At 44.8% G+C, this 13,443-nt stretch overlaps 1 protein-coding gene across 1 annotated transcript in view; it reads right to left on the bottom strand.

Moving 5' to 3' along the window:
* The window catches only part of RANBP10 (RAN binding protein 10), a gene marked incomplete at its 5' end in the record, with an annotated part of 12,253 nt that extends 2,207 nt beyond the window's left edge, over nt 1–10,046 (bottom strand). The window contains 7 exons of the mRNA XM_009694717.1: nt 692–803; nt 1,297–1,442; nt 2,341–2,465; nt 3,760–3,955; nt 6,099–6,247; nt 7,123–7,231; nt 9,934–10,046. Of these exons, the coding sequence (XP_009693019.1) occupies nt 692–803; nt 1,297–1,442; nt 2,341–2,465; nt 3,760–3,955; nt 6,099–6,247; nt 7,123–7,231; nt 9,934–10,046 (950 nt within the window). The remainder of the gene's footprint in view (nt 1–691; nt 804–1,296; nt 1,443–2,340; nt 2,466–3,759; nt 3,956–6,098; nt 6,248–7,122; nt 7,232–9,933) is intronic.
* Nucleotides 10,047–13,443: the final 3,397 nt, after the last annotated feature.

The raw sequence follows: 13,443 nt of genomic DNA, 5'->3' as shown, positions 1-13,443 counted from the left end.
AGGGCTGGACCATTACCACAGCCCCAATTCCAACACTGGACCACAGGCAGCCAGGTTCTCTGGGCTTTAGCAGGCATAGCACACGATGGGGATATGCAGAGGGAAGACAAACCCTGCCTGCAATGTAACTCTGCTTGTTCAGCATGAGCTCAAAGGTAACTGGAGTTACAGCTTCCCTGTGCTTTAGAGCCAATATTATGGAAACTTGCTTCACTTAAGAGCTGCTGCAACAGAGCAACTGCATTCCCTACCAGAAAGTAGGATGACACCAGGACAAAACTCTGCGAACCCAGACAGCACGGAAAAGAGCCCTGGAAATGCCAGCAAAATGATTCAGGGGTGTTCAGAGCAAGAAGGAAGAGGGGCAGGAAATGCATCAAAGAGATCTCGGCTTCTTCAGTAAGCAGGGGAGGAAAATCCTAAGGAGCATCCTTGGAAGCAGCATTGAGGAAGACCCAAGGAAGGAAGGCAAGAGAAGATTAGCTCAGGAGGATCCATTCTCTGCAGGCTCCCCTCCCACCTCCCTTCCTGCATCACTACCCTGTCAGTCCCCAGCAACAGAAAGAGAGGCAAAAGCTAAACACAAGTATTTCTGAACTTTTCCTAACACTCACAGGCTTGCCTGCCACAGGACAGCCCTTGGGAGCAGGTGTGTCCTATGGGTAGAGCTCACATAGGAACCAGGCCTTACCCAATATAGCACTATTAAGAGCAGCACACACAGGTTCCCTCTGGATTGGGTCCAGCTGTTGACCAACGGGGCAGTTCCAAGGGTCTGAGTAAGCTAACAAGCTAAATGCATCCTGTGTGAGAGAACAGAAAGGCACAGTAAGGTCATGCATGACTGTGAACACACAGGAAAACCGCCAGGTCCATCAGCTGGGGCACCTCCTGCCATCGCCAAGGTGATGGGTGCCTATCTCCTGAAAAGAAATGGCCCTTTTCTTCTTGGCAGCAAAGGACTACACTGGGCTATCAAGACAGTGGATTAAAGAGGGTGCCCCCTCCACCTGGCAGGGGAGCCAGCACAGGAAGGCAGGTAGAGTGTCACCTGGAGAGAAGACGACCATGCAGTTGCTCCAGAAAGGCAGGCAGGAGCCATATTGCTTCTCTCCTGTGCTGAGAATTGGGTCTAGATACTCTACATTCACTGAGTTTCGACCTCTGATCCCCATGCAGGCCCCCTTTTCCTCACCAGCTGCAGAACTGGTGGCTACCCAGAGCTCTGCAAGGGAAACCACAACCCCAGTCCTGGCCCAGAGAACTGCTGTGATGCAGAACAAGGTCCAGGCTTACCTGAAGCATCTTTTTGTGCACTGTGTTCTTCCCATATTCTCTACAAAGCTGCTCGCTCAGCATCTGCAGCTCCCTTCCAAACTGGATCATTCTCTCTGTGGCAGCATGGTTCCCTCCACAGAGCTGCCTCTGGGGGCAGCTGTCTTCTAAAGGAAAGGCAGTGGAGAAGTAACAATTATCTTTCATTCCTCACCACTGCCCACTCTGGATCACGCTACCCATGAAATCCTTCCCCTTCTGGAGCAGGTAGCTGCTCCCTGCTCTAAGTTTATCCCAGTGGAAGCTTTTTGTGATCCCTGCACTACCAACAGCCAGTAGTGTTTTTTTCACAGCACCTCTTAGGTACAGGGAAAACTTAAGCTCAGTTTGTTTAATGCCTGAAGACTACCTCCCAATCAAGTCTTCTGATAAAATCACGGGAGCTTGCAAATCCAGCTGCTTTACCCTTTCATGTGTGTAATACAGCATACACAACATGGAAACCTCTGGTCTAACCAATCCTGGACTCGGAAAACTTTCAGTCAGAGATGCTAACATCACCAACTTCCCAGTATTAGGTGGCCACAGGACCCGTTATAACTGGAGGAATCCCCAGTTTCAGAGGTAGTGTAGCTGATTCATCCTCTCCCTCCTGGCTAAAGCATCCACAAACAAGACAGTTGTGCCTGACCACACTGTGCTGAGGACACTTTGGGGCTGGGCATCAGCCAGCCTTTCACAGCTCGGTTCAGTTCCTCAGCTGGCAGAAGTGTCAGGACTGCTCTGAGCTGGAATTCATGACCAGCGCTGAACAAATCTTTGATTCCTGTTGCTTTCCCTGCTCCACAACATCACCAACACTGCTGCAAGACTATGAAAAGCCAGACCTAGTTTTAGTTCCAGGACAGATTCATTCTCCCTGTGAAACAGGCATCTTGCAAACTCCATTCACTGGGGTGGGGCAAGAAACCCGAAGTACATGTTTTTTCCCCACAATCCAATCACAATTTTAACTTTCAATACTAGCTCTGTTTCCCTTTACCCCTCCTGCCTCTGAGGCCCTACCCATGCTGGATTCATCTGTCTGCAGGATCTCTTCGTGTTTGTAAGTGCCATTCATTATCCTGGTGGATGAATTTTCCAGGACTCCGTTGGAGTAATGCTCAGCCTCCATTTCCATCTCGCTGTCACTGAGGTGAAAGAGGAAAGAAAGGTCAGATGTCTATATTAGAAAGGGAAGAAATGAAGAAGCAATGGCCAGAAGACCAGGAAAGGCACCAGTTGAACTACAGGGAGCCAGAAGGTCTAATTCAGTGTAGCAAAAATTGTTGCAGGCTTCTGTAGACAACTTATGAAACAGGTTTCTGTTCCAAAACTGCCTGTCATAATTACAGGTGCAGAGTGCTTATCATTTTCCCTTTAGGAAGCAGTCATCTCTGGGACAGCGAACGGCACTAATACACTAAAGAGGAGGGAAATCTTGGCAATGGTATGCCATCAACCCTTGCAAAAAGTGCAACACAGAACACAAAGGCTCTAAGCTTAAATGTTCAAGACAGCAGTCTGAATGAGGCTGCTGATTAACTGAAATGATCAGAAAATCTTGCGAGGACTTAGGCACTACATTTAAAGAAAGAATCATAAATCCAGCATTATCAAACCATTCTGGTAAATTGAGTCTGAACAAGTGTTTCTCACTCAGTTATGTGCTGTGTGGCTCTCAAGACGTCATGATAGAGACTACAAACTGTCCTGCAAACTGTGCTCAGCACAGTACTCAGAGGATGAGTACTTCAAGACGGCTCAGAGCGCCCTGCAACACCAACCTGAAAAGTGAGCCCAAAGGAAACTCAGTTCTCACCACAGCTCAATATGCTCCGCACTCCTGTAAATGCAGCAGTAACTATACCACTCTCCTGGACCACCTATGACTTCTTGGAGAAGGGAGGTTTCTAAAAGTCTGACCTCCTGGCACAAATGTGAAATAAATTACTGTTAATTCAGAGGCCCATCTGGAAGAAACTGGGCAACAGGTAGAGGTAGCCCCAGAAAAATACTCAAGAGGGCAATGCACCAACCCAGTAATCACTTGAGCTGCTGCCTCGCCCACTAAAGGGCAGGCAAGCTGCTTAGCAGCAGTATCGACTGGCTGAAGCAGCAGTAACAAAAACAGGCTCAATGGGAGAGCTTCTACGCAGACTATCATGTTGGGCTCTGACGACATCAGTTAATGGGGCAGCCTACTGTTTGAAACAAGAGCATCATAATATTCCTTATGAGATGAGCCTCCAAGTCTGAGTCAGAGCAGAGGAACTGGAACAGGCTTGTGTCTGCTGGGAATAGTAGTGACCTTGTAGATAACGAAGAGTTACTCTGTTGTTCAAAAGAGCAAGGCAGATGCCCTTCTGGTTCCTCAGAAAGCCGACTGAGCCCTCTCCCACCATCTCACCCTCCACAGGCATCTACAAAGGGAAAAAAAAATACCTGGTTTCTTGGTTACTTGTACTACTGTGCTGCTGAGATTTGGTAGAATCTGTAGAATTGGACTCGGAGTAGTTCACAGATGAAGGAGAGGAGGAGGAAGAAGATGAAGATGATGAACTCAGTGTTGAGTATTTATTGTGACTCTGTTTGCTTTTTGTGGACATGACTCCATTGCTACAGGTTGGACTATCTGCTCCTGAAAGTCAAGAAGAAAGGGAAAAATGAGACCAGACTGACAACATCATTCTATTGTGAAGTCAACAATTTAGCAAGAGAGCAGGTCCCAAAGGAAGAAGGCAAAATGAGACTGCAGATCTTAAATTATGATTCATCCTCCTTAAATTCAATGGGCTTTACAGAAAACACAAATGAATATGGAAGGAATGCCACTGCTCACCAGCAACATCTTAGCTCAAGGAAGTTCTAAAAATGGGCTGTAAATAAGAGATTGGCAGAAACAGCTCACACAAGTACAGACATTAGTGTTGAAATATGAAGCATGGATGGTTTGTAAAGAAGTTTACAAAGTTTTTTCTCACAAGTCCAAATATTTCTCATAAACCCTCTATCCAGGAAAACTGTGAAAGCACAGGCGAAAACTGGGCCACAAGGAGAACTCTTTGCAAGCAGAACTTCCCAGACTTTCCACAACCTACCTTACACTAGGGATATACTTGATTCATACAACACTCAGCAAATAACAGCAATCCTCTTAAAAATCACAAGCTAATCTTCCTCATTCAGGTGAATGGACACACTGAAAGGAGAGTCAGGCCTGAAATCTCATCCGTTCCCCCACAAAAGGTGCCTATCAAGCTGTGGAACTCACTGACACAGGACACAAACCTTTGGTTATCACCACAAGTTTTATACAGATTCAAAAATGACTGGCTAAACTTACAGAGGCTATTTAATACCAAGACAACTGCAAATCATTAGGGGCTCAACTAGTATTTTGGAAAAACCTCACTATGGGCTTGCCTTCTTCATATATATTCTTCCCTAGGTAACCAATATTGACCACAGGATCTTGGGTAGATGATATGACCTGGCACGGCTGTTCCTCCAGAAGTGATGGTGATATATCCAAATTCATCAGCTGATCCCACAATTGTATTTATAGCTAGGGAATTTACATTTTTATCACGACAACACAAAGATTCAAACGATGGGCCATTTTGTGCATTTTAATGACAAAGACGCAGTAGACTCTGCACAACAGTTCTGCTTCATCTTTGAAACACGCACTGATGAAATTATCACTATTTTGAAAGCACAAGGTCTGACAGAGAGAACTGTGGAAGGTGATGTCCCATGTATGGAGATAAATATACATGAATACTGCCTTGAGTTGCAGGTTGCAGATGTAGGCATCTCCCGGTTGAAAATAGGTATTATCAAGAACTTTTATAGACTGATGGGATCATTCTATCTCATTAGAGAAACATATCCAGGGTTTCTCGCAACACAATATAGAAAAAGAAAGATACTGGCTTGGGAAGATGAGTGACAGCTTGGAGGCATTCAAGTAACTGCCTTCCTTTCCCTTAAATGTTTGCCTGTCCACAGTTTGTCACATGCAGCAGTGGGAACACCAAAACAAAATGCACTCAGATGGCTGTGAGCAGCTCAAGTCTCAGTGAAACAGCTCAGACCGTTTTCAGGGGTTCCGCAGGTCACACTCCCTGGCCCACTCCATCTTCAAAGCTGTAGTCAATAATTACCTAGGGAAGACATCTTGGGTGTCCTGGTTTATCTTCTTCTTTCCACTTCAAATCCTAAAGCTTAATTTCCCAAACTGCAAAGAACTGATGGTCAAGAGATGAGTTTTGCAGGTACAGAACTGTTCCCTTCTCACATGTTTACAGCTTGCAAGGTGAAATCCATGGGGGAGGGAGAAGCTGTCATGCAAGGCATCTCCCCAATCTTTCACCCAGTTGGCCAGAACAATGCATCTTCTGCTCAGTCCTTACTGGAAAGCAATTCTTTTGCAGACTCCAAGGTACAGGAAACAGGCTTTGTTTTCCAGACCTCCTCTTACAGCACAGCTCGGTCAGTGAAACACTAGTGGCTGCACTAGAAGGGCACCTTCAAAAGCTTCTTTATTCTGAAAAAACCTGCTCTGTAGACTATTGTCTGTGGAAAATAACTAATGCAAAACCAATTGTGTAACAGTATAGAGACACCCATGATAACAATATGTCCTCTCAGCTGGATATCAGAAATGAAAGGAGCATTTCATAGAATAATGCATCGAAAGTAGCAGGTAATGTAATGCACAAGCATATCCACCTTTGGCATTTGCTCTTCTCACTAGGAGACACAGAAAACACACTTACCAGTACTATGAACATGTGAGTTGCTTGATCCATGTCTAGGACTTAAGCTGGGGGACCCGGGGTAGCTGTCCTGGGATCTGGGGCTGCGGGCACTGAAACAACGTACTTCACTGTCTGTCCCATTCACCATCTCCACAAACTGCCGACACCTGATTTCATAGGAGGGAAGAAAGAGAAAAAGGTGCGTGACAGCCAGGATGCTCTGCATTGAGGTTTCCTTAGTTACTGAGTGGATAAATCCTAGAAACTCCATAGGAGTTAAATTTCTTTGCTTTCTGAAAGACATTTCAGACTCCTGGTACCTTTGTACTGGAAGTACTCAATGCTATGTGAAGAAGGAGTTCAGAAACTGCAACTTTGATGCTAATGAATGTTGAGGCATTCCCAAAAAGCAAGTTTATTTCTATTGTGCTAAGAAGAAACTGTTCCTTTACAGCATGCTTTCATCTCCACCATCTCTGCAGGTATTCCAAAATTCAACTGTGGGCTTGTTTTTTTTCCAGGGAGAAGATACTAAATCTGCCAAGCATCATAATTCCCCCAATACTCCATCAAACTAGATATACTACGTAAAAAATGCAATATCCACAGTGACAGTGAGGACAGCTCCTCATTTAGCTCTACTGGGAATTGTCCTTATATGTCTCAGGAGGCTGGGGAGAGCCACTCTGTACAGCTGGGACAACGGGGACACATAAGCACTTTTTTCCTTTAGTTTCTACCCAGACAGCCTCTTCTATACATCTGCCTTTCTAGGAACCACCACAGTGATGGCCACGTACTTCGGTGTTGCAAGATCTCCACAAGACAAGTAGAGCAGCAACAAAAGGGCTACGTCTACATTGCTGCAAGCACTGTGCAAAGAACTGAACCTATGTCCTCTCCCACCTGCTCCCAAAAGGATCTCAAACAGTTTGAATTCAGACCAAGGTGTGCAGCCAGACTGGATGGCTGGACAGCCTCTTTCTTCTCTCCTTCATCTACACATTTCAGCAGTAGGGAGTATAAAGCTATTCATACTTACTTTAACATGAAGAGCAGGTTGGGGTTATGTTCTAGGAGGCCAGGATAGAGCTGCTGGGTGGCTTCTATAGCCTCTCCCACTCTGCCTGCTAATACTAGCTTCTGTATTCCTGAAAGCAAAAGGAGACCTATTGACACACAGGACCGGCCAACAAGAACAGCCAGAAGAGTTGTCTCACATATGCCACACAGCTCCTCACTACCACCTTGCACAAGGGCTAGGGAGAACTGAGGACCACATTTTGTTTATTATGGTTTAAGGCAAGGAAAAGCCTGGGAAAACAAGGCAGAATCTGTTAGTAGCTCAGAAATATCAAGAATTAGAAGGATCTGAAGGATGAAATGGGGGTGGTGGGGTGCTCTGGGACTTTAGTCCTTTAGTCTCAGAGCTATGCAGCAATGGAAAATAAAGCAGGACATAACAGCTGGATGAGAGCAAGGAGGCTGCTGGGGAAATGAAAGTTTCAGAGGGGAAGCCCCTATGTCACCCCACGTTACATCCTCTGCCTGGTTCACACTTGGAAGCCTATGTATGGCTGAGCGTCAGGTAAGCAGAGTATTCTTAGAGTCTGTGGGTTTAAACCACAGCACAGTACTGTTTCCCCAATATCCCTACCTCTAAGTAGAAGTAATTATACCAACAAAACTGGGTCCTTGCAAGTCGCACCTCAGCGTATTCCCAGAGAAGTAACCTGAGCTTGGCCTGCAATGAGGACGTGGCACCTGTAAGCTAGCTCCAAGAATCAGCTATTGGCTAAGAAAGAAACAGTTCAATGAGTTGTACGCTTCTAGGACGTGCAAAAATACAATGCAGAAGCCACTTGTTTTCCTAGGTGTGCATGGCTCATGTATGTCCCCTCAGTGGGTTTAGGAGACACAAGTGCAAGACTTAACCTGAGGTCCCATCCCTGAACACTCAGAGAAGCTGCTGATCCACAGAGGTCCACTTTTTTTTTCCTAAGTGTACTTAAAACTAAAAACTAAATGTACTTAAAACTAAAAATGCATTGCACTTCCCTCTGTTTTTCCAGGACTCCTTACAAACAACAGAGAGAAGGTTTTGAACCGCGTGTGAGGTGCTTCGCAAGCAGAGGCTCTAATAACAACAGGCTGTGACTTTTGCAAGTTATGAGCAGTTGAAAGCCCAGTCTGGTAATCCTCATTAGCAATCCCCAGTAACAATCTGCAATGATTTGTCTTGGCTCCCACTTCTCAGCATCTATTTGCTTGTTATTGTAGCTGAAAGCTAAAACCAAAGACGTGGCGCTCACACCAACGTGTGTTGCACGGTCATCTTCATTTTATTCTCTTTCTTCTACTTGCACATCCATTTTCATGTCTCACTGCTTTTGACAGCTCTCTTTTTTGCCTTGTTTGGCAACTCTCACAGATGTCATTGCCTTTTATATTTTCCCCTCTTTTTGTTTTCTCATCTGTGTTTTCCTCACACCTTTTATTTAAGCCCCAACTTCAGAGCTCTATATTCCTTTCCTCCATCTGCCTTGTCACCTGTCCTCAGACAAACGAGCCTGCACTGTCTTGCGTGCCTCCCTTAGGGCTTTACCAATTAAACCCACACCAGCAAGCACACTGGCTGGGGTCAGGGTTGCATAATGAATGACCTGGAAAGCGCAAAGCCCATCAGCACTAACGGGCAGCAACTACAAGTTATTTTGGGTACTAAGCAGAGTCCCCAAATGAACCTGAATGCTGGCTAAGCGCATGTAATGTATGGAGAGTGAGCTACAAAGGGGCACGATGCTCCTGATGCGTAACAGTCACATGAGAAATGGTTCACAAAGGGAAGGGAAATGTATAGAGTGGGATGTAGTCTGTATTCAACAGCCAGGAGAATGCAGAAAACACATCAACGTTCTGTGACTCTCTAGTCTGAGCGTGTGAATAGAAAAGCTAAAAAAAAAAAAAAGTACAGCAAGAGAAAGCTGCAAGCCTTATTCTACAGGAACCAAAAACACTTACAGCCTTACCAACTGAGAGATGAGCCACTTTGGAGGAGTCTGCAGCGACCAAAACAGACCCAGAATACAAATTCTTCACCTAGCGTGAGCTAAACGTGTTGGTCGTGAATTTGTGAAACCCTCAATATGCACAAAATTTACCTGAAGACAAAACGTGCAAAAGGACTGGAAGACACGTTAACTCTGGGAGCTGTAGTCAAAATGGATTGATGTCTCTGGGTCCTTATAATCATCCTAATGAAACTGCCCCTGCTGCAACAGACTGTATCGAAGAACCCAAATCCAAAGGGATCTCTGTGCACTGTGACCTCTGTTCAGGTAAAGTCCAAGGTAACCATTCTCTTCTCCACCGATTTGGCACTACCTCCAAGAAAGCACCTTCTGCCCCAGATATTACATTTAGCCTGATGTGTGAAGCTGCAGGACTCAGAACTGAGAGTCACCTCATCTCTTCCAGGGTTCAGCTATTCATTTTCAACAAGGCTGAGGAAAATTAACCAAGCTGATCAGAAAACTCAGCATATTGAACACTGCAGGCATGCGGGTCATTTCTCAGAGCAGACAGGGAAAGGAAAGAACAGGGCAGTTCTTCAGCCAAAGACGGCAGAGGGTGGAGGGGACACAGTGACGATGGGAAGAGTGCTCCCAGCAGTGGTCCCCAAGTTCTACTGACCCACAGGCAGCAACACTAAGTCAGCAGTGTGCTGTGGACCTCTCCGTACTGTCGTGGAATAACTTTTCTACTTCCACACCACTTTATTCCTCTACAGAGTCCTGAAGGTAACACGTGGCCGGCGTGCCACACTTTGGGAACGACTACCCAAGAGACTTACTTTGTCTATTCTTTATTGAGGTCTGTTCTTCCTGGATTGTGGTGTCTGTGACTCTGGCAAAGGCAGTTGCTGTTGAACAGTACCCATGATGAACCAAATACGATGAAACCATACTAGAAAATAAGAAAATACAAACAGATGAAGAGACATTGGTAGAACAGGATAATCACACTGGAGAAAAAAATGAACACAACAAAAGTTGCAATTTCCATGACTAAACTCAGCTTGCTTAGGACATAACCAGAGTCCTACTTCTGGGTCCAGACAGTGTCAATTTACAAGATAGGCACCTGGTCCTCAGGAAACAGGAGGGAGGCTCTAAATTCACCTTACAGGAAAAAAAAAAAAAATTAAGACTCCCAATGCATGCATAGTATTTATTTATTTAATGACTGCTGTCCAAGGGTCACTTGTAAGGGCTCAGTACTGTGTTGCTGCCAGTGACATCCCATACAGATATAAAATCTGAACCTCAGAGAGGCGGATGGCTTTCAAGTAGATCTTAAAAAAAAGATTCTGATCCTGAATTTCTTCTGTCATTTATTTTGCCAGCAATTATATCTTTGGTAGTTGAATCTCCTTATGAATTCTACACATTCACAGATACTCTCATCTGCTGATTTACAAAGAGTAGACTGACAGCACTGATTTTACAAACATTACCACACTTTTAAGTTGCATTTTCAAAAAATGTTGGGGGAGGAGGTAGCATAACTGTCAGAAAACAAACACGACAAAAATGTCTTTCTGAACAGATCATTTCTAAAGCACTTCCCAGGATACAGCAGGTAAATGTTAATGCTCACTGGATTTTAACAAAACCTAAAAAGCCAGCACAGGATTTCAAAGCTTCTAGTGATGAATCTCAAAATACGCTTCTCACGATGAAGCTGGTATTGATCTGATCAAGTCACAGCTCAAAACACATGTTCAACTTGGCTACTTTCAGTACAAGAAGTATTTTATGAGTCAGCAACAATTTTCAGGCCTAACATTGTAAGCAGGCATGTAATTTTTAAAATTTGTTTTAAAAACAAATTCTTCTAACCATTGTTGGTACAAGACATGCTCCTTGCCCTTGGCACGGCACAGACAGGCGTAATGAAGTGCATCCCTCTCACTGTCAGGCACAGCAGCCAGGTTGCCCTTGGCTCAGCCAGGCTGAAACACTGCGCACAGCGATTCGGGCTGGCAGGAAGGGAGGGGAAAAGCCAACTTCAGTGTAATGCAGTAGCCAGAGTCAGAGGTCGCAAAGATTTAAATGCTCTACAAAGCTGCACAATAACGAAGCTCCTCCCTATGCCACTTCTGCCGGTGGCACCACAGGAAGGGTCCCTGTGTGGGTACACAGCAGTATTACACACTGGTCACTAAGCCAGCCTAGTTTTCCGCAATGATTTCTCAGTTCCGTGACTCAGCTACTTACTACAGCAGTGCTGCACTCTTCAAACATTCAGCAGCATGTTTGCATCCAGGGGTACCTCTCCTGAAGTTCTGGGGGAACATTACCGCGCTCCACTGTGACCTATGTGACACGTTCATGCAGGCAACAAAAACCTTTCAGAATCCCAAAGGAATAGCTTTTACTGCCTGAGAGCCATGGTTGAAACTTGTTGAGAGCAGAAGTGCTCAGATCTCAAGAGGAACTATCTCAGTGCTGCATCTAGGGGTGCTTCTCCCACCTAGGGCACTGACGGTGGTGGTACAGAGACTTGTAGCATCTGTGGCTTTTCTTCTTCAAAATGTAACTCCTCTGCACGCTTCTCTGTACAAATTACAAAGTTCTCCTCCTTCTGCATAGTTACAGATTCTCAAACAAACAATGCTGAGTCCTCCTGCTTTATCAGAAATAGAGACCTACACCATTCCTCCTCCCCTAATCAACGACACCAGCTGATCTCAAGTCTCAGATGACTCCTACTCAGACTCTTCATGGCAATAGCTAAAAAGGTTAGAGATCCTATAAGACTGTAACAACACTCAAAGAAGACAAGTGATCCATGTAAGTCCCTTTCAATGTTTCAAGCACTTGAAAACCTTGTCAGATCAGCCTCTCCAGTGACACTATATCCAGGAGTGCAACACAGACAAAAAATTCTGCCGGGCTAATTCTTCCTCCGTTCTGCAGGAAGGCACTCCGCTCCCTACAGCAAACCTTCCCCAGTGACAGCCTCCCTAAGACTGCCCCTCTCAGGATCTGTCCTTCCTTTGAAGGGAAGGAAATGCTTAGCTGCATGGTTAGAGATTAAAGAAGATTCTACGAATTCTAACAATGCCACAGGACAAGAAAACATTGGCCCAAGAGCTTGGAGCTCCAGCCTGAAACAGCTGGACTACTAACGTGAGGTACAAGCCTTGACTTAAACCTGCCTATGGAGGGGAAGAAGATGGGAAACATGATGCTGAGTCTTAAAAAGAAGTCCAAAGGAGATATAAGAAACTCCAGAGCAGTGACCCTGACACCTTCACCATGCAAGTCAGAAGAAACAATTCTGGAGAACACAAGGAACAAACACAGGGATAAACTGGTCCTCCTGCAGAACAATCAACAACTTCTGTAAAGGGAAGTCATGGCGCTCTCATTTGGTGACATTTTTGGAGGGAGTTTGGAAGCAGGCAGAAAAGAGATATTTTTGCAGTCCACTTGATTGTCCAAAGATATTTCACAGAGTCTTTCAGCAAAGCCTTTCAAAGAAATTGTGTTACCATGTGACAAGGTAAGGCCCAACATGGCTAAATATTCAGTTTAAATAATGGGGCAGCAAAAAACGGTCAGTTTTACCAGGGAAAGGAAAAAACACTCTAGTGCTGCATGAACCTGTGCTATTAACATTCATAAAACTAAGCTTGACAGACCAGTGCTCTCACCCAATGCAGGTGCTTTTATGTTCAAAGATGCAGGGTGCACGCTTTTTTCGGAACAAGTTGCCTTTTGAGCATTAGGAACTAAGTATTTCCATTTAAATATCAATGAGCATTTTCATTCTCTTTGGCTGCTAAGCAAGCTTTTCAAAAGCAGACCCTGTCTTTCCACAGCCTGACAAGATGCGTTGCAGAGAGTGAAATGACCCCATAAAGTCAACAATCCAGTACATCAGAATGAAAATTAACATTAAAGTAAATGCCAGTTGTTACATCCCATCCACGCTGGGCCAGACCAAACACCCAGCTAGTACTTGTACCTCCCAACTGGCAAAAGTAAATGCCTAGAAAATAATAAAGGAACAAGGCCCATATGAAATGATACTTTTCCCCATAACCCTTCCAGCGTCCAATGACTGGTCAGATACTTCCTGACCTAGAGCTGGTATCTCTCTACATCGTAGCCCCGATAGTTGTTTTTTTTCTAATAATGTCTCCAGTCACTTTCTGAATCCATGCCATTTTCATGGTATCTTATGGCAGAGAGTGTGATAAAAAAACCCTCCTTTATTTCTTCTAAATGTGCCATCTGGTTAACTTCACTTAGAATTGTAGAATGATAGAATCATAGAATCATTTTGGTTGGAA

This window comes from Cariama cristata, unplaced genomic scaffold, assembly GCF_000690535.1.
Source record: "Cariama cristata isolate BGI_N322 unplaced genomic scaffold, ASM69053v1 scaffold17592, whole genome shotgun sequence".
NCBI lineage: Eukaryota > Metazoa > Chordata > Aves > Cariamiformes > Cariamidae > Cariama > Cariama cristata.
This window is presented reverse-complemented; position numbering and strand designations above follow the sequence as displayed.